The sequence below is a fragment of the Mauremys reevesii genome, linkage group 7 (genome assembly GCF_016161935.1).
Source record: "Mauremys reevesii isolate NIE-2019 linkage group 7, ASM1616193v1, whole genome shotgun sequence".
Lineage (NCBI taxonomy): Eukaryota > Metazoa > Chordata > Testudines > Geoemydidae > Mauremys > Mauremys reevesii.
Window position 1 is genome coordinate 50,786,662 of NC_052629.1, and position 27,783 is coordinate 50,814,444.

The 27,783-nt window shown below is 40.9% G+C and overlaps 1 protein-coding gene across 11 annotated transcripts in view; it reads right to left on the reverse strand.

Moving 5' to 3' along the window:
* Positions 1 to 27,783, reverse strand: part of GRID1 (glutamate ionotropic receptor delta type subunit 1) — an 845,372-nt gene that overhangs the window by 59,952 nt on the left and 757,637 nt on the right. For all 11 annotated transcript variants that reach the window (XM_039480948.1, XM_039480949.1, XM_039480953.1 and 8 more), the window contains 2 exons: positions 25,163 to 25,487; positions 22,915 to 23,053 (listed from right to left, as the gene is read on the reverse strand). In XM_039480948.1, the coding sequence (XP_039336882.1) occupies positions 22,915 to 23,053; positions 25,163 to 25,487 (464 nt within the window). The remainder of the gene's footprint in view (positions 1 to 22,914; positions 23,054 to 25,162; positions 25,488 to 27,783) is intronic.

Below are 27,783 nucleotides of genomic sequence, written 5' to 3' on the forward strand. Positions count from 1 at the left end.
AATAATGGAAACGCTGACACATCCTTAATTTAGAAGTGCACTGTTATTAGCATTCACTGCTGCAAATGCCCTGTACTGTAGAACTGAGGATTTTTACAGTACAATGCTTTTATGGAGAATTTTACCACAGCAGTTACTGAATTTACAATATTGTTTGGCAATGCTGAAATACACACATTTTTAGTTCCTGTGTGTGCATCAGCATATACAATGCTCCAAAATAATATTCATTAATAAGTTAACGTTGAGAAATCAAACAGTCAAGAGTCAGATTTTAAAAAATATATATGTTAACTACCCAGCCTTAATTCTACCACCTTGCGAATGTGCCTTAAAATATGGTCTCTGTTCATATCACTAAATATTAGTTGTCAAATAATCCAAGTTAGAGGTCTGCTCTCTTAAGTGGAATTCACACATGTTGTTAACTTATGCTATACAATAACTGCATACTTTGAGATTTTCTAGAGATCATTAAATACATTTACTACTTATCCAGTTTGAGCAAGGACGTTGCTAAGCTATGCTTTTACCCCAAAGAAGCCAATAAGGGAAGCTTTTAGCTCAGGGCACCACACTAAGCTTTTAGTTCAATGGTTCAGCTAAGCTTTTAGCTGAAGGGCGCCACTAAGATGAAGTGCTGCTGAGTGCATGCAATGTTCTAAGCCATTCTTCTGAAATAGAGGCTCAGAAAAAGAACAGAAAATGTATACTACATATGTTCCAAATTCGCAATTTAAAACACTCCTAACTTTTAACCTTCTTAGTAGCTTTTCTTCAAACTTGGCTCAAATGCTGGAGCTCTCTGACACCTATGAAATTAGATCAATTTGAGGTTTCTAGCTACAGCTGGTTTTGAATTATGTGAGTGCTAATTTTTTGATCCGAATGTAGGGGGCAAACATGTATTTTTACACCAGAAAAAGGAAAATGGAGGAATTGTAAGTAAAAAAAATCAAACAAATAGCTGAACTGATTTTGCCTTCCTTCTGAAAACAAGCCCTGCCCCCCAAAACAAAACAACACAACTATGGATTGAAACCAAGCATGATTAATCTGATCCCTAAAGAAATTATTTGAGAAAGTGATCAGCAGCAAGCAGAGGAGGGTTAGCAGGGAATTCTGAATCCAACTTCAACTATATAAGACCGTTCATGTTTCAAAATGTATAAAACTGTTAAATTCAAATGGACAGAGACAGAATGATGGCTTCAGGGGACAAATGCAGGCTCTTCTCTGTCTAAGGTCAAGCCAGTCTTAATCGCGTGGGAACTGGAGGTGTAATGTGTGCTCTGGACCACAGCCTGTGACTTGAATCCATGTCCTTACTGCCTGGTGAAGACTAGCAGAGAAGAGCTGGGTCCATTACTTTTGGAGATTGCCAGTGTTGTTCTCCTCTGCTCACATACTTAAATTAGGCACATGCTCAGTTGCCTTTCTTAATTGGAGCCAAAGGACATTAACCCCAATTATGAACCAGGTAGTCCCCCACAAGTTAACAACACAGACTAGGTAACAGCGAGTATTGTAAACCTTTTAAAACCAGCATTAAAACATACTAAGTATAATGTGTTGAAAACATATTATGTAAGCACAATGAACAAACCAGACAATGTTATAAGAAAAATGTTCCATTTTTAAGGATGACCTATAATAATCACATTGCCACCTATACATTTTAAAAGTTAATCCCCAAGAAGAAAAATCTTAATATCAGATTGCCCCAAAAATCACTGTGTAGTGTATAGGGATATTACTAATATCCATGAAAGCAGGTTGTGTGACGTAATATAACATTTTAATTTCAATGTCTACTTCGAAGCAATAATGCCAAAACTGTTTGAAGCTTGGTTGAACAAGCACTTGTTTTAATAGAGAGCATATTTCACTGAGATAGTCCTGATCTAGATACAAACATCCCCAAACTCTGGGAGGTTCAGATCCATAGTTTTAGTTTGTGCCTAGCTCTAATTTAATTTAGGATTAAGAATCAGATAGATGAGCTCTTAAATCATCCATCATTAGATTGCCAGCCCCTCTGCAATGACATTATAGGATTCTGCACTGTTCTGTTTTACTGCAAATCAAAGTCATATTTAATTATCCTTAATTCGGGGCTTGATCTTCCAAAGTGCTGAGCAGCAGGGTCCTGATCCAGCAAAGAACGTAAGCATATATTTAACTTCAAGAATTTAAGTGGCCCCATTGAAATCACATGCAGAATGTTCACCTGGCAGCAACAAAGCCTTCTCTAGTAGCCACACTGATCCATATTTTACATAAAATGTATGCTACTGGTTATAATCAGGGGGGAGGGACCACAAAAAATGATCTAAATGACTCCCAGAAATCCTGGCGGACAAAGCCTCATGGGAGTTTTTACAGGAGAAGCCATATGCATTGGAGCTTGTAAGAAGTGATGCACTCTGTAGCATTGCAAATATCTGAATGGAACACAGAGATTTACTATAATTCCAAAAACTCTGAACAAATATTTGTGAACTCTGCCAGTTTATGATCTTTTTGCAACATGATTTAATTTTCTCTGTGATGTAATGAACAATGAGGGGAAATGTTTCCTTTCAGCTGAACAGGAGGAATTCTTTTAAATATTTGTATTTAAATTCTTCAACACAAAATACAGAACAGAGGCTTCCTCAAACAGGTCTCCAGGAGTTGGTGAGCTACTCAGAGTGAGCAAGCTCCCCGACATAGTGAAAAGATATGCAAATGCCCCAAACTGTGGGAGAGTGGTGGGGACAATCCTTGCAGAAGGGACTCAAAGGCGGCAGGAGCGGCTAGATTGGGGTGGGAGCAGGGCCGGCTCTAGGCACCAGCAAACCAATCACATGCTTGGGGCCACTGTGGTTCATGTCACAGGGGAGCAGCGCCCGCATCTTGTGGCTGGAATGGGCAGGCTCCAAGCAGGGGACACTCGGGCTGGAGGGGGAAGAGAGAGCCCAGGGCTGGGGCAGCGGCGGAGTGGGGGTGGACGGAAGAGCCCAGGGCTGGGGCAGCAGAGGGTGCGGGGGGTGTGGGAGAGCTCAGCACTGGGGCGGCAGAGGTTGCGGCGGGGGCGGGGGGAGAGAGCCCAAGGCTGAGGTGGCAGGGGGTGGGGGGGGGCACTGGTGGGGGGAGTGAGAGCCCAGGGCTGGGGTGGGGGGCAGCCAACATTTTGTTTTGCTTGGGGTGGCAAAAAACCTAGCACCAGCCCTGGGTGGGAGTAGGATAGCAGCTGGTTTCCCCTTCCCATTTGGCCTCTATGGAAGTACCATGCCCCTAGTGGTTCTTCTCCCCTCTCCCCAACCCTGAGACATAGGCTGAAAGAGAAGCCTAATCTCTTGGAGGGAGTGGAAGAAGTGGCTATTCACGTAGCTGAAGTTGCGTATCTTAGATCGATGCCCCTCCCCAGTGTAGACCAGCCCTTAGAGTCAGAGTTGCCTGGTCAGGAGAAGGAACGTTATGAGGAAACTGTGCTGCATTTGCCCTTAGCCCTCTTGCTGCCATTCTTGGGAATGTTGCCTCTATCAGAGCAATGCTTTCTGGTGTTCTGCATGAGGTATCGCCTCCCCTCCTGTTGCTGCAGTGATTGCTGCTGATCCTTGCCATTTGCTTTGGAAGTTATTCTGAAACAGACCTATATGTGGGTAGGGAATTCATCCATGGCCTAACAGGGAACTCTGGCCTACAAAATAAAAACAACAACAATGCCGTCTACTTAGAGATGGAAACACTAGCAAGGCAGATGAACACACTAGGCCAAACAGAGATGTAGCGCAAGCATGTTATACTCTACTAAAGTCAATGGAGCTGCAGCCACTGACACCAAATGTGAATGTGGCTGAGTATCTAAAGACAAAAAATGACATGGGCCTCCACTGCTGATATGGGCTTCTCATCATCAGTGACGCAGGAGCACATTCTAAGAGTGGTTTAAACTAGCAGAGACCTTTGTCCTGCTATAAAAAATGATAAGACTTTCTACTTAGGAATGGAATTTATTTTATTATTTTTTACAAAACTTGTCACCATGGCAACGAGTCGCTTTTCTTACGGGTAAAACAAAACATCAATTAACCCTCAGCAGGCAGTAACACTAAAACACCTACTTATCCTAACTGTCACTATATGGCACCTAAAAGCCCCAGTCAGGATTGGGGCTTCAGTGCACCAAACAGTACAAAGAACGAGCAAAATACAGTCCCTGCCCCCAAAGAATTTAGAATCTAAAACCCTGATCCTTCAACATGTGTGAGCAGTCCTATCAAGTTCAATGGAACTACTCCTGCATGTAAAGCTAATCACATGCACAAGTGTTTGAAGGATCAGGGCCAAGAAAGTCAGACAGAAATAGACAGACAAAAAGTATTAGCCAATGAACATACATACAATGTATCAAAACCACGGAACTTGTCAGAAACTCCCACCACTATTTAATGTCTCCAAAACAACCTTCTCCCCTTCTTGCATGACTTAGCTCAGATTAAAAATACAGAAAACAAGACACATACAAACAAAAAATACCCTTAAAAGCCTCAGTTCTGCCATGAACTCCACGTGGGCTCACAGCAGTCAATGGGGCTCTGCCTTTGCAGAGATTATTGAAGGATCAGGGTCTAAATTAACTAGAAATACATACTAACTGTGCAAACAAAAAACTGAAACAAAATGATTAACTAAACACTAAGCTGAATAGATGCCCTATAATATTATTTATTATTGGTTCCTTAATATTAATTAATACTAGCTGCACATGCCATAGCAACAAACTTTCCTTGGCTTTGGGAAGCTGCTGTATTTGAATGAGCCCTAACTGACAGGCACAGAAATCTGTCCTGCACAGTCAAATGAAATATCACTTTCCCCTCACAGATGGAATTACGAATTGTGGTATTTTTGCCAAAGGGGAGAACTCCCCCACCCCATCCCTCCTAAAAACATCCTTCCTTTTGTGCTTACTCATAATTTAGACAAAGACAAGGCCTGATCTTCTTCCCATTAAATCAAAAGGGAGCGGGATTGAACTCGTGGTGATTCAGTGGGGAAACATTTATTTAAAAACCTATAATATCTGCAGGGTTTGTTTTTTAATACATGAATTAGAGCTTGCCTAAGCACAGGCTTGTGACTTGAGACCTCAGCCATTATGGTACTATCAGTGCTCTTTATTACAATTATTTTTATTATTTTTTAACATTTATATTGTGATGGTACCTCAAGGCCACAGTCGTGTTGGTCCCCACTATGGTAGGTGGTGTTCAGACAGATAATAAATGACAGTCCCTGCCTAAAGATATTTTACATAAGGTAGACTCTACCAGACAGAAACCCATGGGATCTTTTATAGTAACCCCAATTCACATCCCAACAAATGGTGCAATCTTGCATTTTCAGTGGTACTTGGCATAGGGGCAGAACTCTGCCCACAAGCAACAAAATTGGAAAATCAGGGCCGAAGCCATTAAAATTCATCCTTTGAAGAGTCTCCCCTCTCCAGATAGGAAGCCAAATGTTTTGCTCAGTTACTACCAAAACCTTACATACTGGGAGGAAAAAAGTTCAAATGAAACACAGCTTGTTCCAATGTTGTATGAGAATCTTGAACCGGGCAAGTTTCTTTTGGGTTAGAGCTACCAACATTTCATGTAGCTCTGTATAACCAGCTGGTGCAAATATTTGGCAGAAGCCTTGACAGGGAAAGCCCAAAAAGAGAACAGTAAGTACAGGAAGTTGCATCCAAGTAGTGTTGTGTCATTGTGGCAGCTGATTCTGCACTACAGCTATCCAAATGGCACAAGGAAAATTAACATAACTTCAAATACAACTGAATAAACATCTCCCAACACATGCTCTTTTATAAATGTGATTCCCACCCCTCACCACCCATGCACTGAAGAAAGTTTTGGGGAGATGTTTCATTGTAATTGAACAACAAAAGTAGAACGGGTTAAAGATTTCCCAGCAGAACAGTGTTCTATCAGCAAATGCTGATTTAGTGGAACTGTGACCCCTGAGCTCCGGCTGCCAGCTTTTTTGTCTGTTGGCTACCAGGAAATTAGGTATCCCTGGGCTGACCAGCTCCCCAGGCACCTGGGCCGCCTGGCTCTTCAGCCGCTCAGCTGGTGGGCTACTGGGGAGCCTGAGAGCCCAGAGAACATACTTCATTTTGGAAACACCAAAACGTTCCCACTGCTAGAAAGCTGCAGTGTTTCCAAAATAAAATACTGGGGAATTTCCATTCTTTGAAGTGTTTTTTGGCTTTTCAGCATGATTTGGGATGGAAAAAAATTCCAAAACCTCACAATTTTGCACTGAACTGAAATTCTCTTTCCTGGCCAGCTCTGAACCAAAGGTTTTTCAGCATGCATATGGACAATGAACTGCTAAAAAAGTGATTACTTTGTTTGTGTGACTCTCTATTTGTAAACTAGAAGGAAGAGTCATCATAGTGCATTTCCACACCCAGACTCACAAACATATAGGCAGGGATATATACCACACATGTGGAAGTGATATCCATAAGCAAACGAGATATATCATAGAAATATAGCATAGACAAAACTCCTACAAGGTGAGTGCACAACTGTTTGGAAAACCATACTTAGGGAGTAGTTATTTCCTAAACAAATAAATGTGCCCAGTTTACAAGGAAAAGAAAGCATAATTCCCACACCTCCAAACTCACATTTGGATCTGAGTCAAACTGGGGTCTTATCCAACATCACCAGGAATAACGGTTCTTTAGACCAAATCAGGTCCTCAATTACACCAGTCGATCCCAATCATCTTCAAATTACGCACTCTAATCCCCAACCAGTGCCAGTGGTTTCCACTGGCTCAGTGGTTTCCACAAGTATATCTGATCAGCCTTCTAAATGGAATTTAGAGCTCCACCTTGCTAGGGGCTGAGCATCCTGGTTCTGACCCAGCATAGCTCTTAAACTTGCACTTAACTTTAGGCAATAAGCAGTCCCATTAAAGTCAAAGAGATCACTCAAGCTGAAAGTTAAGCATGTATTTAAGAGTTCTGCAGAGATCACGGCCAGAGTGCTCAGAACCTTTCTGCTGATACTGCACAAGGAGGACTGTAATCCAGCTCTCCCACTCTCAGATCTTCTGCCTCTGCAGAGTAAACCAAGTCAGAGTAATAGAATTTTTGTCACTGAAGTAATCTCATCTGATGCTGAATATACACAGAATAGCTCAGTTGCAAAAGAGGCCACTTCCAAATGCTTATTTTTCAAAGTAGAACCACACTTTAACCACGAGGTCATTTTTCCCTCTCTTCTTCCACCCAATGACAATTGCTTACTATTGGTATTTGCACTTGTTATTTATATTACAATGTCACCTAGAAGCCCCACGTGAGATTAGAGCCACACTGTGGTAAGCATTTTTTAAAAGCTCTATTTTGATGCTGTATCGATAGCATAAAAAGAGCAGGGGGCAGTGGCAGATCAAGGCTAAAACTTTCAAAAACAGTAGCCTAAAGTTAGACTTCTAAATCTATATTTATGCTCCTAAATGAGTGGACAGGCTTTCAGTACTAATCAATTGATAATTTTCACCCAAGGGCATGTCTTGAAGCCCATGGATCCAAGGCTCAGAAAGGGCCCATGAGCATTTGAAGGGCAGATTCAAAGGACAGCTGCTGTCAACCCTCAAAATCTGACAGTGTTGAGCCCTACATCTGAACCTGGCCCAAGATCCACCCTTCATTTATCATTTGAGAAGGAAATGAAATATAGAAAATTTAGGATCTACAATAGACAAAGCTGTCTGCAGTTTTTTTCTGAAAAACAAAGAGCAGATTTTTAAAGTTCCCATTGGATTATTAAAAAAACCCCAACCCCACATCCACTATGGCAATGGTTTTCAACCTTTTTTTAATTTGTGGACCCCTAAACATTTTCAAATGGAGGTACAGACCCCTTTGGAAATCTTAGACAGTCTATGGATCCCCAGGGGTCTGTGGATCACAGGTTGAAAACCATTGTTCTATGGTAACAACAACCTTTCGCCGACCTCTGAGACACAGTATGTAGACCCCCAGGGGTCCGCAGACCACAGGTTTAAAAACATTGCACTAGGCCATCATGCCTTTTATTTGATCATCCCAAACGGCTAATGTGTAAATTAAAGCAAGGTATTTTACACTTCTTGCAATATTAATTAAAGTAAAAACTGCAGCTGGTGTTTAGCTACTTCTCAGTCCCAGCAGCAGGTTTCAGTCACTTTACCTAAATCAAACATATCATAAAGTTGGCATGAAAATCATATTGTCTGAACTGAACACATCTGGTGAATGACACATGCTTTCACTTATAATGAAAATAACAAACTACCTCTATTACTAATGCAGATGTGTTTTTAAACAGTTCACCATACTGATTTCTTCTACCACTCACAATTGGAAAGCTAAAAACATTATGGAGATTAATAACTAAGATCAAGAAAACAACATGTTCATTCTTCTCTTCTGATATCAGAAGCGTCTGATACTTCTTTATGAAGTTGCTGCAGTGTGATTTTGTAATGACAAATAACTGCTTTTTGTTCAGATTGTCAGCTCTTTGGGGAAGGGATCATCTTTTTGTTCTCTATTTGCACAGCTCCTAGCACAATGGGGCCCTGGACCATGACTAGGTTTCCTAGATGCTATGGTAATATAGATAATAATAATAATAAATAACAATAATTAAATAGTGTCAAGAATGAGTACACCTGGTAGCTTGTTGCTAGATTTTGACACTCCTACTAATGCTGAATAGTACAGTATACAACTATTATACCATTATACCATGAGTAGTTCCATCAAAATCAATGAGACTACTGGACTATGGCATCACTAAACTTTGTTGTGTGTGAGTTCACTGAAACTGACACGTAATCTAAAACTGGCTGCACTTGGAGCACTGCGGAATCCCGTGAATTTAGGATTTACTTGCTGCAGAGTAAATTGGGGCATCACCTGCATCAGTACCACTAATCTCATGGCCAAGGAGGACTGGAGAGGGATCCTTTTGAAGCTTACTTTGGCCTTGGTGTCTGCCAGATGGGTTGCCCCTCATGTACAATGAGCCATTATTATCGCTCTCCCTCTCTCTCAGTTTGAACACCAGTCTCACTATTTGTGGGCCTGATTTGGTATCACTGAAAGCTTTGTAGCAAAATCAACAGGCTGCTCCATGTGTTGATGATAACCAGTCTTATTAGGCCGGACTAATCACATTTCTTAGCTTGAAAATATCATCACTTCCTTAGCTAGGAAACAATATTTTTTGCTATTTGAATTGTTGTTCTCTATTTTTCATTAGATGGATATGCATAGCTATAAATCAATGAAAATAAGTCAGTGATTTATTTTCCTAGACTGACTCCAATATTTGGGCGGGGATGCAATCCCCCAAACTGCATGAGATTATTAAAGTAGGTTTCGCAACTGTACCAAAATGGCTTCTCTAGGATACTATTAATCTTCTCCTGCACACAGATGAGACTTGAAACTCTCCTCTACCAAACAGCTGAAGGAGGTGCACACACAGAGAAAAAGAAGTTTTATTCAGCAAAGCTGATGGCTGCAAGAAATGACGATAACATATACTAGCTTCCCATTGTTAAGAGATTGTTCCTTCAAGGAAAGCTGTCCTCCATATTAGAAAATCATTTGTGATATGAGAGTAATAACAGGAGCGCAGCCAGCTTTTTTGGAGTCCTAGGCGGTAGAAGGTCCTGCCCCTGAAATGGCACCTCCGACAGAGCCGGCGGACGGTCCTGCCCCCGAAATACCGCCGACGACCGGGGCGGCCACCACCCCCTAAATGTTAGCACCCTAGGTGACCACCTAGGTCGCCTAATGGGTTGCGCCGGCCCTGGTAATAACTCATTAAAGATGCCAGTGCAGGAAAGGATTCTGTAGGCAAATAAATAAATAAATAACCTCTCTCAGAAAATAAATAAAGTGATGAACACTTTCCGTAGCATGTTAATTATCAAGAAAATTAAGAACACCAATTCCTGTCTCACAAAAATCCTTTAAAATTTGATCCATTAAAGACAGTCTGTTTTATATTTGACACCATCAGGAGTAACACAAATAATTCCAACTCTACTTAAGAGGATATAAGATTTTAAAAGCCTCAGTGAGTAAAAAGTTAATCATGATCCATGCTGCAATGTAAAAGAACACTGAAAACTTCTGGTGGAAAATGAAGGAAACGACGATTGATTAGCCTGAGAAAAACAAATAAACTCTGCTTCCAATCCCAAACCTCCTGTTCTTCTTCAACTAGCTAGTCATTCTTATACTGATAGAAACCTGGTAAGGACTGTGAAGGTGCTAGTAGGCTATGTCAGATAATTGAGATAGAAAAGACAAAAAGAGTTCCTAAGGGAAATTAATAGAAATGTTAGTTTGAGAAAGGCAGGGCCGGCTCCAGGCACCAGCATTCCAAGCAGGTGCTTGGGGGAAATCTGCAAGGGGCGGCAGTCCATGTGTTTTTGCCCCCAAGCTGCGTGACAAATTGCCGCTGTGGACGGCGGGGGCAGTCCATGTGCCGTTAGGGCAGCATGCGCATTTCCGCAGCAGTGAAAATTTGGTGGCAGCTTCTCAGTTCAGCTGTCCATGGCAGTGCAGCTTCCGTCTTCCAGCAGAAGATAGAAGCTGCCTCCGAATTGCCACTGCCGTGGAAACACGCATACCGCCCTAATGGCACATGGACTGCCCCCGCCATCCGCGGTGGCAATTCGGCACGCTGCTTGGGGCGGCAAAAACAGTAGAGCCAGCCCTGGAGAAAGGAGAATAAAAGAGATTTCAGTTCTACAGGAGTTACAGTTGGAAAGGATAATTGTGTAAAGACACTTTCTAGGTGGGTAATGTATTCCACATCTTCACCTTTCTGAGTGGATCCACAATTCTGGGCATACAGTTTGTTTATTGTTAACAGATTTAATGCACAAAAATACAAAGTGAAGTGGTTCCACTTTTAATTTTTGCCACTATAAAATGTTTTTATTTTCTTGTGTGGCTATATCATATTGACAGCAGATGCACCTAAGAAATCCTTCATGGAGAGAACTACACAGCTACTAAGACAAATTAAACCACAGCTAATAATTAGGATTTCTCCAAGTTCTAACTGCCTATACAGTCAGTTAAACAGAATTTGTAGGACTGTTTGTAATAGTGTCAAATGGTGACTCCAAATAATAGGACATTCTTTCATAGCGATGAGAACCACCAAAGCATAGATGTTACGAACAAGGAGGGGAGATAAAGAAAAGGAGTGTTTTTATTACAGCAGAAACTACAGATACTAACAGAATATTTTACAGTGAATTCTAAAAGTTCCTCAGAAGTTTCAAATATCTTAAGTGAGCTAGAAAGTGTTATATACTACCTTGAGTTCTCATTTTTCACTGAAGTCCATCAAACCTAGGCTCTGGAAGACCATCTTTTGGAGCTGTTATATGAACTGAACTTCTAGATACATTACATAACTTTAGTTCAACACTTTAAATATGGAATAGAGGCAAACCTATAGCAGTATGATGTTGGTCACTGTTTACCACTCTGGTATTGGCCAGTGTTGTCCTAGTAATAAAATAGCAGATATTTATATTTTCAGATATTTAGAGCAATGGCAGGGAAATGTTTCCCTTGCATTATGGGATCGTTCCTGCATCTTTCTGGTAAAAATATAAACCAAAATAGTACTATAATGGCACACTGTGATTCCCGTATTCATCTTGGTACCACTGAGCACATGGTATCAGAAAATAATTGGGATATGTCCCTTTTACTGTCAGTTGTGAAAGAAATACTGATATTTTCTAACTGAAGTGACAGAAAATCAAAAATTGCTGTTCAGGAAGGAAAGTTGAACTCTGCTTTCCTAACAGATTTTCACTGATAGTTCCTAGTTACAGATCTAGGTCAGTATTTTAAGAGGGGTGGTGGAGTTGCAACTCATTTTAGCTAATTATATGCTGATTAACTATGGGCACTTTTCATAGTGCACCTCAGAATTCTGCTGTGCTCGTCAGTGAAATCCTGTACCCTTGCTACTTTGGAGCCCTTTATGAGATTGTGCACTGCATAGCTTGGTAACTAGAGAATATGGATCCTTCACATGGAAGAACTATTCTCTTATACTAATAACTGTAGATAGCACAGAGAAATGGTATAAATATAAAATGTATTTTACTTTAATTATATTTTTCTCTGAGTGGATCAGTTCTACTGAGTGGATCAGTTCAGTTCCATGAAAATAGCTACCCTTTGTCCCAAGTTCTATCTGGCATCCTACTTTGAGATTCTGAATATCTTCTAAGGAAGGATATATCCAGTAGATGGGACAAGATTTGACTGTACAAAAGAAGAGCAAATACAGTCAATAGGCAAACACTATATACGGAAAAGACACTCAGCTACTACAGGGATTGGGACCATATAAGTTTCTAGCTAGACCGGTATAGTGGATAAAGAATAGACTCCCATCAGGCCCTCTCAGAGGTCCAGAGAGGCCTGGGTACTTCAAGCTTTTGAGGCCCCTAGCCATAATAAAAATTTAAAATGATGACATGTGATAACAAAATAAGGCACCAAAAAACAAGTTGTGAAATTTATCAATGCCAAAAAATTAACAAGTGTCTAAATTTGAGGCCCCCTAAGTTTGAGGCCCAGGCCAAACAGCCCTTCTGATGCCTCCCATGTCTTGCAAAAACACAAAAATTCAAGTATAGGTTAAATTTGCTTTGCATTTGGTTGTTCCTAGGCCAGAATGGATTTCAATAATGGAGGACACAGTTAATCTTTCTTCTTATTCTTGGCTTGGTCCTTGAAAATGATAGATGATGGTAATCTTTACAGTTAGGAAATGTTTGCAACTTTAAGACCTGTTCTGTTTTAACTGTCATAGTAATCTTTATTATGCTTTCTTAATAACCTTTTTTATTGGTTCATTCAGGGCACTATACAGTAGACCAATGGAACAATAAAATGTTCTATTGGAAAAAATTCTTTTACTGCTGCATCCTGCATTTTCTCCTCCTGTAGCAGCCAGACAGAAAAAAAAGTATAACAGAAAAAAAGAAAAACATATAGAAGTGAGGTTACTGAGTGGAATGATTCTTGCAGTATAAAGAAACCAAATATAAATAGAACAGTGAATGGAACAATGATTAGGCAGTGGGCAGAGCAATGAAAGATGATACAAAATGCATACAGCAGTTCTGCTTCCGAGATTGCAAATGAGTAGGCTATTTTAAAGAGAAAAGCAGAACTTCAAAGAAACAGAGGTGAGAGGTTCCAAATCCTAAGATTCAAACCAACCCTTTGAATATTGACTGATATATCAGAACTGTTGTTCTTGTTAGAGTCCCACCACTCCAGTTGAGGAAAAAACAACATATAAAATCAAAAGATTTAGCAGGATAGCCAAAGGATCAAGAGCCCAGCTGATGAATTTTGGCATAGCCATATCCAAATCACTGTCCTTATTTGGCCTCTAATCCAAATGTTTGTCTAAATTTAATCTGGATCTCAACACTGACTCCTCAATCCATTTCAACTACAGAATTTCCCTGGAAGGGGAAGAATGAATAGACACAAATTACAATACAGCACAGGAAATGATAGAATTCCACCAGTACTTCAGTCTTTCAACAACCTCCACTATAAACCTTCTTTTAAAATCTGAGCTGGAGATGTGTAATGCATGTTTAACTTTCAGTTGTGCTCTCAAATTTTTGCACCCACAAAAATAACTCACGCTAGTGTTTGCACCTATACAGTTGCACACATGCCAAATTGGTATGTGTCATAAACAGATAGTTAAGGGTTAAGGTCTCTTTTACCTGTAAAGGGTTAACAAGCTCAGTAAACCTGACGGACACCTGACTAGAGGACCAATCAAGGGACAAAATAATTTCAAATCTCTGTGGAGGGAAGTCTTTGTTTGTGTTCTTTGTTTTTGGGGGTTGTTCTCTCTTGGGATTAAGAGAGGCCAGACGTACATCCAGGCTCTTCAAGCTTCCTGAAATATTTCCTTCTATTCAGTATAGTGAGTATTAGCAAGGCGGATAAGTTTTGTGATTAATTTCTGTATTTGCAAATGTGTGTTTGCTGGAGAACTATCTTTATTTCTGTTTGCTGTTACTTTGGATTAGTCTGAGAAAGGTGGGGGGGGGGAGAGTCCCTCTAGGTTTATAAACTAGACCCTGTAATATTTTTCATCCTGGTGTTACAGAGATAGTGTACTTTCTTTCTTTCTTTTAATAAAACCTTTCCTTTTAAGAACCTGATTGATTTCTTCCCTTGTTTGAAACCTCAGGGGAAGAGGAGGGGGGAAGGTGAATCCCTCTTTGTTTTGATTCAAGGAGTTTGAATCAAGGTGATCTCCCCTGACGGCTAAGGGAGGGGGAGGTAGGGGAATGGGCTATTTCCCTTTGTGTTAAGATCCAAGGAGTTTGGATCGGTGTTCCCCCGGGAAAGTTTTGGGGGAACAGGGAGTGTGCTAGACACTGGAATTTCTAGCTGGTGGCAGCATTACCAGATCTAAACTAGAATTTAAGTTTAGAGGAGCCCATGCAGGTCCCCATCTTGTGGACGCTAAAGTTCCAAGTGGGGAATAAACCTATGACAGTATGAGAGGTTAGTATCCATCCCCATCTGCTGCTGAACTATGAAGATTCACAGAAGAAATAGACACCGGTGTGGAGAGCTCCAAATGTTGTGTCATCTGGAGCACTTCACTACTGGCTTCAACACTGAGGAAATTAAAGTGAGCCAGCAGCAGCTTTATTACATTTCTGCTTGTGGCTTGGATGGGGAAGGAACACGGCTGGCTCGGAGGACAGCCTAGAGTCTTTCCCCTTGAATTTCTGTGCCATGGCGTGTCAGCAGAAAAGCATTTTCAAAGAAGTTTCCTCTGAGTGCACTGGGAGTGAAAGCAAGCCAGACAGAAGACTCAAAGGCAATTATTGCACTACAGGTGTTTTTCTCCTCCCCTAGTTAACTCACTTGAGTCCTGTACTATTTTTAGTCATCTCTTTTTTATGAAGTCCTTAATCAGGATGACGATGGGTTTTTTTTTTAATAATGCCCCCCCCACACACACACACACACAAACCCTTCTTGTCAAGGTGCCTGGGGTGCTGCATAGACACGTTAAAATACTGTAAAAATAAACAAAATTAACAATATAAGAAACCCAAATGAAATATTGAAAATCAAATCCTGTGGCATTAGTGAGAGAAAGGCTGCTTTCAAGCTCAAGGAGTTCCGATTCAAGGTCCTAGCAAGTGCAGATTCCTACCAAAAAAACATTGTAATCGTTTCACTGTTTCAGAGGAAGCCTCTCTTTATTCCCCCAAATCAGCTTTTTCTCTAAGGACATGTCTACACTACAGGGGTAACCCCTAATGTAGATGCAGACTACAGTGGCATAAGGGGTTTCTCCATTTCTGCAGGAACAACACTTCCCTGGGAGATGGTCGCTAGATCGACAGAAGCATTCTTCCATTAACTTAGCTGCATCAACACTGAGGGGTCAGTAGGCATATCTATAGCACTCAGGGTGTGGATTTTTCACACGCTTGAGTGATGTAGCTATGTTGACCTACATTTTAAATATAGAACAACCCTAAGAAGTAAACCCTCTACTACTTTTTCCACTATTTGGGATTTACAGGAAGTCCTCCTGGATTTTCTTTAATATATATATATTTTCTTTTCAATGGAACTTAGAAGTCTATCTTAGGTACTTATATGGCCCCCATTACTGTAGTATCTGAGCATCTCACAATCTTTAATGCATTTATCTTCACAACACCCCTGTGTGCTAGGGAAATACCATTAGACCTCTTGCACAGATAGAGAACTGATGCATAAAGAGGCTAAGTGATTTGTCCACACAAAAAACCTACAGCAGAGGAGGAACTTCTCCCTAAACACTGGCCCATCCTTCCTACCAGCATCCTGGAAAAATTCAGCTCTCAAAAACAAAACAGAAACCCACACCAAAAACAGGTAAACTTGGGAATTAGCACAAATACAGAAACCCTAAGTCATGAGATGACACAAGAAGCAATTATAACAGCAGACATAATATACTCTTCATGTGCAATCAGCAAATGAACATGTACAGATGCATTTAAAATATTCATAACATCTGATGTAAGGACCTATTTGACAAAAGCTCTAATTTAAACTCCTTTGAATTTGCAGACAGCCTACTTTATGCCCTAGTTTTTTACAATGCAGTACTTAATTACCATCAGGAGGGTTATCCTAAACCTGAATTTTGGAATATATATGTAGCTGTTGAATTGCATGTATTTTGCTTGCTAACCAGGAGCAAAGATGGAAGTTACATCATTGCTAATTAAACTCATAATTACATATGGCTGGCTTAGTCAGACAGCAGATCCCATGGCTGTCAGAAAACATAAACAAATCAAAGCACAATCTATCATGTAAAAATTTAGACCACTTTTGGTGGATTGTCTCATTGGAGGGCTCCATACTTTACACACAGTTCTAAAGTTGGCAATTGGAAGAGCAAAGTAGAATTGTGTGTGCCAGCAAGAAAGGTATTTACTTGGTATTTACCTGGGATAGTCTAGTGATCATTTGATTTTAATTGCAAAGTTCCTGTAAGATTTTTGCTCTTATATGATATGGCCTTTTAGCCTTCCTCAAGGCATTTGTCTGAGAACTTCTCTAGATTTTAAAAAATGTTTAAAAATTAATCAGTCGGTCCTGGTCGAACTTAGATCATTGCCTTCTCATCCCCAGCAGCACCTCCTCGCTAAGTGCCACAAATCTGGTTCCTTGGGGACACTATGTTCACCTACTCCTCTGTCCCAACCTGCACCTTGAGGGCCTTATTTTCAGAGACCCCCAAGCACTCACTACTCCCACTTATCTCAACTGGAGATGTGAGTGCACAGCACTTCCCAAAATCAGACTCTAGGACCTCATTGTCTTGTTGTTTTCCGCAGCATTCCCATGGTCAGTGAGATTTTAAGTGTGCACAATCATCAGTGCTCCTCAAGACATCCACCTTGCTCAGTATTGTAGATCTGGGAACAGACCAAGAAAATGGACAGCAGGGTATCAGAGTTAGGAGGAGGTTGAGAAGTGTGAAGCCAAGACAGGAAAGGGGGATGTGGCGAGGGCCTTCAAAAAGTGGGACTACAGATGGTTACAGAAGCATAAAGTGTAGTTCACCAGGAAAAGGAGGATAGACAGGAAGGGCCCAGACCTTCTCCATGCTATCTACTGATAGAGCTCCTAAAACGTAGAGAACCGTCAGTGCACTTCTGGCACTCCATATCTTGTTGCACCTCCCTCGTGTTGTCAATATGGAATCTGTGGTGAGACTGTGGAAGTGTCAGATGAAGGCAGCAGAAGTAGGGGAGTTGGGTGGGCAGGAGGCTCCACCCAACATCCAGAATGCTGGAAAACTCCTGCAAAGCGTGGGAACTCCTGAGAATCTTAGGAGGCCCACACAAGGGGAGTCATGTGCTTTTAGAGAAGATGCCTCTCCTAGAGGATTCATAGATTTGGTTAGGGCAGAGCCTCTTTTCTTCTGGAGCTAACAGACCCACCTTCTCCAGCCTCCTCTCAGATGCTGCACTGTCTGGGTTATGGGACTGCTTTCTGCCCCCCGCACTGCTGCTCCTAATCTGGCTAATTTCCCTTTCTGTGGACTTTAGGGGGGCACTGGAGATCAAACAAGGGTCTGGCAAATCTTGTAAAGCTCATCAGTGCCATGATCTTTAAAAGCCTGCTGCCATTCTGCAGTTCCTAATCTGACATTTTAATTTAATGAATTTGCTTTCCAACAGCTCAACTTTGCTCTGGTGCACAATGACTCACTGAGATCTTTCTAACACACACCATTTGTGGTTTCTCTGAAAAGCCATTTTGTACCCGGCATGTGGAGAACAATGAGTATTAGTAGAATGATTGACATCTGTTTATTTTCTTCCATACTTCAGCTCTCTGCTAGTCACAGATAACACGTGCCAAATTTGAAGCTGGTATTCTAGAGGGAGTTAGGAAGCAAAATCAGGCTTGTAATGAACTTAACTATGTCGCAACTACTGCTGCACCATAATACTAGTTTCTTCTCTCCACACCAATAGACTCTTCAGTGGAGAGAGAGATAACAGCATATATTTATCCAGATTGTGGGGTTCAGTTTCCTAACATGAAAAGTAAATGCAGGAGGATTTGATAGTTCTCAGGTGGTGGGAAAATTGTCAGCTATTATTTATGGTGCCTCAAATCTCACTATGGGAGGGAAAAAATGAAATTCAAGTATATATTTCTCTTCTAGGAAAGGCCTTATCTGGAAAAGTTCCAGTGCCTAGTTTAGAAGGGAGACAAAAGTTACTTGCATTATACATTACTTTGCTGAAACCAAGTAGTAGTAAGATCTGGGAACACAGTTGCCAACTTTCACGTGGTAAATAAGCACCCCGACTTTCACAATAAGCCAAAATCAAGCTAATCCCATTTCAAAACAAGGCCAAAACAAGCCGATCCCTAAGAACCCCAACACTCTGTGTGACTAGATCCCCCTGGCATGCAGTCTGGGATTGTGGTGGGCCCTCTGTGCACCCCTGACTTTCCCACCCACCCCCCCGCCCCTGCTTGCTGGGAGACGATAAAAAAAAGAAGCAACAAGCTACAAGCCAAACAAGCAAGACGCGACAAGCCAAAAAACTAGCCAATAAGCAACTCACAAGCCAGTTAAACCAAAAACAAGCCCAATTTCTGTGTTATTTTTGCAGGTTTGGCATGTCTGTCTGGGAACTTGCAGACTAGGGTCTGATGCAGCAGAAGAAACACATGGCAGAGATGAAGTTTCAGCCTCAGGGAAATCTCTCACTCTGTAGCTGGTGATGAATTAGTTTTTACAAGAAATCTCTGCCTAACTGGCTAAGGCATGGAATCATCTCCAACATATTGAAGATGAAAGAGGGCAGCCAGTCTATTGAGTACTCTTATTATTGTTTTCAGGGAAAGTGGCATTAATGTGATATTAGAAGCTTTCAATAAAAACCAAAAACAAATCTTAAAAAAACAGATTCTTGGCAGAGTTAAAAATCAGGTAGGGACAATGGTGGCTTTCAACCACTTTTACATTCCTCAGTGTTTAAGCTGTCTGGCCCCTAGTATAAGTTGGAGTAGCCTTCCGGCTGCTGTAAATTGTGCTTAACTACTCATAGTCATAAGGTACTCATCTAGCAACTGGGAACTGTCAAGGAATAGGCCACCCTGGCCTCACCACCTTCCAGGAAAGTCCCATTCACTAGGGTTTGGGAGGGGTGAAGCAGAAGCTGCTGCAGGGTTCCACGCCACCAAGGGATTTTCCCTTGTACAACCAGAATCCTCAAAGGACAGGATCTGCCAGCTTTCTACCTCCAAAGTGGTGCAAAACAGCTATAGAAAGTGTGAGAGGGAGCTATCAGCAGCACCCAGATCACTGATATTGCTGCAACCCGAGGAAGGCCACAGGCCCAACTGGGAGCAATTATACACTTTCTGTTGGGGGATTGTGAGCACCTGGGTGACAATCACTGGGGCCAACAAGGTAATTAGGGTGAATATAAGGGGAGGAAACAGGAATCAAGGGGCAGCTCAGAAGGAAGCTTGGGGGTAAGGGCTGCAGGAAGCCTACGTTTTCTATAAGCCTGTGTTGCCCAGAATTACTATGTAAGAGGGGAGTAAATATAAACCTGGGTGAAAGATAAACAGCCCAGTGTGTGTTTGTGACTGTGAAACCATCTGAACTCGCTAGGCAATGAGGGTCACCAGGTAGCGACGGTGGCACCCTGTGACAGAAGGGCTGAGAATTTGGGCCAACGTCTCTCTATTAGTCACTAAATAAATGTGTAATGTCAACCTCACAAATACTATATTTTCAATTTAACATAATATTTGAATAAGTAGGGATTTTTTCTTGCTGAGGCATGAATTTAGGACTCTGTGCGTGTCGCCTTAAAGACATACCAGTGTTGAATTCCCAAGATCATATCTGCTTTTTTTAATAGGATATTTTGACACACCATTCCCTGCCCCAAAGTTAGAAGCTTCCATTGTCTGTTATCCTTCATTCAGTTTTGGAGTAAAATGGGAGGGAAGACTCGCTTGCCCAATGTCTGTGAAATAACTCAATGGAGAATCAGAAAGGGCAAAACTCCAAAGAAGCAGCAAGTTGAAGGCCCAACATTAATTACTCTTTCCAGCATCAGGTCATGCCACAGAGTTCTGAGAGTGACCTGCTCTATTAGATATGCACTGCATGAGGGAAACCAATTATTGTTGTTCCCTGATCTCAGCCTCACTATTCAGACCAGATGGAAGGAACTGGCCATTTTGAGATGCTCCTTTTTAGATGAAGGAGTTAAGGTCTGAAACATGCTTGTAGCAACAGTCAAAACAAGGTCTTTTTAGCAGCTAGCACTGCAAGCTCAACACAGCTTTGTTTTCAGATACCAGGTTGATTTCTGTCTTGTGTATCATCATTGACCATAAGGAATCTGTTATTGGGAACTGGCAGTTGCCATTTTGTTGACAGTTGGCCATAATTACATTTCACGGGCCATTGCTGGAAATGCACTCTATGTCATAACAAAAGGTAAAAGGCTGATTGCTTTCTGAGGTCACAAGACAAAGTCTAATGGGCCCTGTAACTGAACTATCATTCTATAGATTTAGGTAAAGACTTTCCAAGACACTTAGTGGATTTGGATGCCCAATTCTGATTACTTTCAATAGGAATTAGGTGTCCAAATCCCATGAGAGGTTTTGAGTACTTCAGCCTTAATTACCTCTACTATCAACACAGAAAATCTGCTGTTGATTTTACCTCTCCATTGAAGTTTCTTTACTGCATCTATTGCGCTCTTGTCTTCCACTGAAATCAGAGGAGTTTTAGGAAATACCTGATAGATTGCACAGCCAACTCCTTCTACCTACAAGAAACTGTAACATTCAGAAGTAGCTGAGTAGGTCATTTTTCAAGCTCTACAGCTCATTGTTCCTGACTTGAGTTGTAATACTGATTTGCACATTGTGCTTCCACCTCAAACCCATATTACAATGTGTTACCAAAGTGAGGACTGAACAGTGTGGCAATTTGCAGCACTCATTGTCTACCATGGACAAAATCTTCTTACACCTGCTGTGCCCATGAAGCATTTCCTAAAGGAGCATTCTCTGTTTGCAACATCACACCCAGACACACTATTATATGATGTATATATAAAATGACAAGTTATGGTATAAAGGTTTTATTAACATGAGTTTGGGATGATAGTATTACTCATGAGAGATTAAGTCATCTGTCATTTAGTGGCTGGACTACAGAGAGGGGAAAGGGGGTATTACTGCAGCCAGTTGTGGGAGTTCTCCTTTAGCTTATGGAGTAGAGGTCTCTATGTTTGGACAAGGATTCTAGTCCTACCTCCCCCTGTATGTGGGAGATATATATAGTAACTGTGTCTATTTGTAGCACAAGAATTCATTACATCAGCACCTTCCATGGTTAGAAGAAGATCCTGTGTCCTATCATTCTACTGGGAATCTTCCATTTCCAGTGGAATAAAGCTCTCATTTCACTGATGGGCCACAGGATATCAGACCATAAACCTGTCACTGGGGAAAGATTGATGACAAATAAATTACCTGCCTTGCACTTCATTTGTGTGTATAAGGTAGTAGCTGTAATAAGGATGTTGTTTTATTAAATGTGCATTTCTCCACATGTATGTTGGCAATATCATTGTGATAAATTACAGGGCCTTGTAATAAACTACATTTATCCTACACCTTTGTCCTCTTTCCCTTGTACTCATTCACATCTGATGAGAGTATTTCCAAGCCTCTGGGCAGTTTTAAAAAAAATCAGCTTGCCAGGGAAATGCTTCCTTTTTTCCTCCTAAATATGGATTAACTTCCCAAAATTACACTGGCATGAAGTGCAGGGCACTTGGGGAGTTAGTCCATATTTGAGAAGAGAGAAGGAAACATTTTCCTGGCAAGTTGATTTTTTTTTTGAATGGCAGCTGTCCAAAATTGCCCAGAGGCTTGGAAATACTCTCTTCAGATGTGAATGAGTGCAAGGTAAGGAGGACAAAGGTGCAGAACAAATGCAGTTTGTTACAAGGGTCTGCAATCTAGCACAATGATACTCCCAACATCTGTATGGAGAAATATCTATATTTAATAAAACAAACTTCCTTACTACATCTACTACTTTCGAGTCTGATTCTGCCATCCTTTCTCCCTTCCTAGCAGTACCTTACTCTTCAAATAGTCATAATAAATCTGGTCTTTTGATTTTAAGAGTGTGCCTATCTTTTTGTACGTGGAATTTTGTGTGCATAATCGTTTTCATGCAGTACTATATAAAACTGCAGATGACAACATACACAAAATTGCATACCCAAATGATTGTTCACATAAAATTGAACATGCAAAACTAGAGGCCATATGTTGTACAATGTTTTAGAGATATAAATTTGATACCATTCTTTCAGATTTCCTCCTTTAGAACCAGAAATATTAAGACTCACAAATGTAGGTAACCTAAATAGTGAGGAAGAAAACCTGCATAAGAAAACGAGTTCTCTCAGTTAGGGAGATTTGTATTTTCCTTTCAAATCAGCAAAAGTTTTCTCTTAAAGTTTAAGTGCCATGGTCTTCCTTATATAAATGTGAAAACTACTTCGCATTTGTAGGAAAAAGATTGAAGTAGGGAAGGGAGAAATGCAGACACTGAATATAAGGAGAAAATTCCCTCAAATATTCTCCTTCTCTCAAGAATGAGCATTCAAAGGGATGATGCATATCTATGAAATGGAGGTTTCCAGCAATGTGTAAAGAAAGGCACTTACCTTATAGGATTATCCATCCTTGATACTGTGAGAAATGCTGCTAAATTAGCTGTATAGGATGAACACACAATAAGGGTAAAGAGCCACCAACTTCCCATCACAATGCGCATAGCCACAGAATTGATAGCAGATTCACCACCTACAAATAAGCAGAGAAATTGAGGTTTCGCAGAAACCTGCATTTAAGATCACCTACAGTACATGTTCCATGTCTAAAATTACACTGTGAATGATCCCTATGAATTTTACTTGTTGTTCAAACTTGCATTAACAGATCATCCCATCAATGTGTTCAAAGACCTAGCTTAAGTAGGTCTGATATTTTATATACTATCTAACTGCTCAGCATCCAGAAAGCTATGGAATACTCTGTTGTACTGGTGAGGTTTGACCTGCAACAACAACAAAATACTAAAATGTGTTAAAATCACTGGCTTGAATTAAATCTTGTAAAATTTCTACATCAACTCCCTCACCCCAATTGCCCTTCACATGGTCATAAAATAATGCTCTCAAGAAAATTCACACAGGGCCTTACCCAGAATTAAAAAAAAAAAAAAAGAAGAATTGTTAACAGAATGACTTCCATAAATACAGGCAAATTAATAATAAATAATAACAATAATGCAATATCACTATCTAAACATATAGGGGAGTAGCCGTGTTAGTCTGGATCTGTAAAAAGTGACAAAGAGTCCTGTGGCACCTTATAGACTAACAGACGTATTTGGAGCATAAGCTTTCGTGGGTGAATACCCACTTCGTCAGACGTATAACATAAAGGTTAAATATTCAGAGTATATCAAAGTAGACGTATATTGTGTGTGAGGGGGTAATATAATTTCTAAACTGAGGACAATTGTTCAAACTTCTGTATGCTACTTATGCTGAATTAAATAATATGAGATTGTGGCATCAATTACACTACAATAGATTTCTCTATGATGTTTCCAGCGCAATGATGCTTGACCTTTAGTTAAAGACAAAACTGTTAAACAACTGATTTTTGCTAGTCCCTCTGGTGTCTGCTTATGGTAAGAAACATAAGAAAGGCCACGCTGGATCAGATCAGTGGTCCATCTAGACCAGTGGTTCTCAAACTTTTTTTCTGGTGACCCAGAATTGTTGATGCTCATTTCCCAATGGAGCTGGGGATGAGGGGTTTGGGGTGTGGGAGGGGCTCAGGGCTGGGGCAGAGGATTGGGGTTCAGGGGTGAGGGGTGGGGCCAGGGATGAAGGCTTTGGGGTGCAGGAGGGGGCTCCTGGTATTGGGGGGCTCAGGGCTGGGGCAGGGAATTGGGGTGTGGGAGGGGGTCAGTGCTCTGGGCTGGGGGTGCAGGCTCTGGGCTGGGGCTACGGTTGAGGGTTTGGAGGGGCTCAGGGCTGGGGCAGGAGATCGGGGTGTGGGGTTGGGGCACGGGCTTACCTCAGGTGGCTCCTGATCAGTGGCGTAGCGGGAGGCGCTAAGGCAGGCTTCCTGCCTGTCCTGGCACTGCGGACCGTGCTGCACAGCGGCCAGCAACAGGTCTGGCTCCTAGGCAGAGGCGCGCAAGCAGCTCCATGAGGCTCTTGCTCTGGGCAATGGGAGTGCAGAGCCGGTGCTTGGAGCAGGGGCAGTGTGTGGAGTCCTGTGGCCCCCCCGCCTAGGAGCCGTACCTGCTGCTGGCAACTTCCAGGGCGCTGTGCGGTTTCAGAACAAGTAAGGACTAGCCTCCCTTAGCTGGGCATCACCACCGACAGGACTTTTAACAGTCCAGTTGGCAGTGCTGATTAGAGCCGATGCGACCCAGTACCTTACATTCCGCGACCCAGTACTGGGTCATGACCCGCAGTTTGAAAACCACTGATCTAGACCAGCATTCTGACTTCCAACAGTGCCAGATGCTTCAGAGGAAAGAAACAGAACAGGGCAATTATTGAATAATCCATCCCCATTAGTCCAATCCCACCTTCTGACAATCAGAAGTTTAAGGACACTCAGAGCATAGGGTTGCATCTTTGACCATCTTGGCTAATAGCCACTGATGAGCCTATTCTCCATGAACTTATCTAGTTTGTTTTGGAACCCAGTTATACTTTTCACCTTCACAACATCCACTGGCAATGAGTGCCATAGGTTGACTCTGCATTGTGTGAAGAAGTACTTCCTTACATAGGTACCGGAACTAGGGTTAATATAATATATGGCCCACTCTTTCATACTGAGATTGAAAAGTAATGACTGTAAGATAGTAAATGCTGACAGTACCTTGCTGAACAAAGGCCCCATACACAATCCAAATGGCACTGTGAAGCGTGGAGGAAGCAGAGGGACTGGGATGTGAAGAATTCTGTGCTCTCACTGCCTGGATACGGTTTAAAACAAATATCAAGACACCAACTACAGGGATGGCAGCTGCAATGCAGGCCCACACCGCAAAATCAAAGGGAGCAAAGAGAGAGAAGATGTTGATTTTCTCTTCAGGCTTCTTGATTAGAATCCCCACTGAATAATCCATGTACCGCTTGCTGAAGTCGACAACACTTTCCCGTTCTGGTGTTATAGTGATAGCCGAGATTGCCAAATCTGCTCTCTGCAAGAGAAATGCAACAGGCCATATTTCTTCCTGCCCCTAGCAAGCACATTGCTTAGATTGGGCAGATTTGGACTATAAGAGAAGTTCGAAAGCAGCCAATGGTTTACGTATTTCATTGATTTCTTTTTCTCATCTAATTTTAAATTGAAGTCTAGTTCAATGCATAAAAAAAACAGTAGAACCATTTCAAAGTATTGAGAGAAATTAATACAATAAAATATGTACTAGTTGAAGGGGGAGTACTGAAATGTACCCTGAGAAATTACTCTATAACGAAGAGCATCTAATTGTCTCACAGATGGGAACTTACTTAACCTTTCTGTATCACTTTCCTCATCTACAGAATGGAGGCTAAGAATCCTAGCTCTTACCTAACTGGGGCATTGTGAAGATTAATGAAAGAGTCACCATCAATATAAAAATCACACTCTGCATGAACACTTCTTTTTATCTACTTTTGTTACAAATAACTTCTGCAATTACTCTAACTGAAAGAGATTAATGGGAAACAAAAACCCTAGTGTATTCTTCCCCCCTCCCCCCACCTTTGTTTATTTTGTGTATCTGGCAGTACTTTATGTATAGTTAGATTTCACTGTTTTCTCTGTACAGTCTATCAGTTTCCCATATTCATACAAGATTTTCATGCAACAACCAGGGGGACTGTTTTGTTTGTTTTTTTTAAAAAAAGGATTAGGACAATGTGATTGAACAGCCATAAACATTGGAAGAAGGTTTCAGGGACAGTTTACGTCCTGAAACTATTTTAAACTCATTGTTTAAGTGAATAGATTTCATGGTAACTGTCATGCTGGCAACCTTTGTGGAAGATAAACATTTTGTTTGAAATTAATTTGGAAAAAAAAGTTTTTAAAACATATTTTCTGTTTCCTAACTTCCCTTTTGTGAACGAACTCAGAGGAGAGGCTGATATAAAGCTTCTTGAAAAAAATGGAAAGACTAGTAACAGAAATACTGTAAGTATTCAATAGCTCACAAGAAAGCCTGATCACATGGGACCTCTAACCAGATTTCCAAATTAAATTCAGAAAAGCTGGGATAAATTTAGAATAAATATGAAAATATCTAACGTTTATCTAATGCACGATGTAATGAATATAGATTATAAATATATATTTATTAGAGCTGTTTACTGAACTTGTGTTTTGCTTCAATTTTCATCTCAAGCATCCTTTTTCCAGTAATGCTAAATAATGATAAACATTTTACTTTCAGTTAAAACATATACTGCAGCAGAGCAACCGCCTGTGCAAAGGGCAACACCACTGGATATTAATTCCTCTAAGTGTCCTTGCACTACGTTGATGTTGATTGTTCCATGTTAGAAGCTATGTGCATCTCCGAGAAGACACATTTCATTTCCTCTAGGGATTCTTGGCTATAATCAGTTCTCAGTTATCTCAGTGGTGTTCAACTGTGCTCTTCCTGATTTATATGGGTGTAACTAAAAAAGGAATCTGGCCCTCCAAGTGTTATCTGACTGGATCATCTTGAGACCAGCTTTCCATTATTCTTCTTCAAAATGTTTCTGTACAATGCATCCATTGGAATCAAATAGTTGATCATTGTAAAACCATGTTGCTATAAAGTAGGTGACCCAAAGGATGTTTAACAGAGTAAAAAATGAAGTTGTAGTAGCTTTGAATTAGTGGCAAAGATATAACAGAAAGTCCTCTAATGAGAATGGAAGTAGCATACATATTTTGGTATCTATTTTCCATATGGTAAATATGCATAGTCTATTGTTACATGAGCATAGCTTACATTGATATTGGGAGTAACTTGCTATCACTGACAGAATAATATACTCTAGAGCAGGGGTAGGCAACCTATGGCATGCGTGCTGAAGGCGGCACCCAAGCTGATTTTCAGTGGCACTCACACTGCCTGGGTCCTGGCCACCAGTTTGGGGGGCTCTGCATTTCAATTTAATTTTAAATGAAGCTTCTTAAACATTTTAAAAACCTTATTTACTTTACATACAACAATTATTTAGTTATATATTATAGACTTTTAGAAGGTCTCTTTCTATAAATGTTAAAATGTATTACTAGCATGCGAAACCTTAAATTAGAGTGAATAAATGAAGACTCAGCACCCCACTTCTGAAAGGCTGCCGACTCCTGCTCTAGAGTCTTTGTTTTGTGGAGATGGGCCAAAAGCACAAACATTTAGATCAGGATCCAAACTTCAGGAATGTTTAGAATAGGGGTTTTGATTCTGATTCATCCCTTGTATTTTACTGGGGAGGATTTCACTATACCCTTTAAAA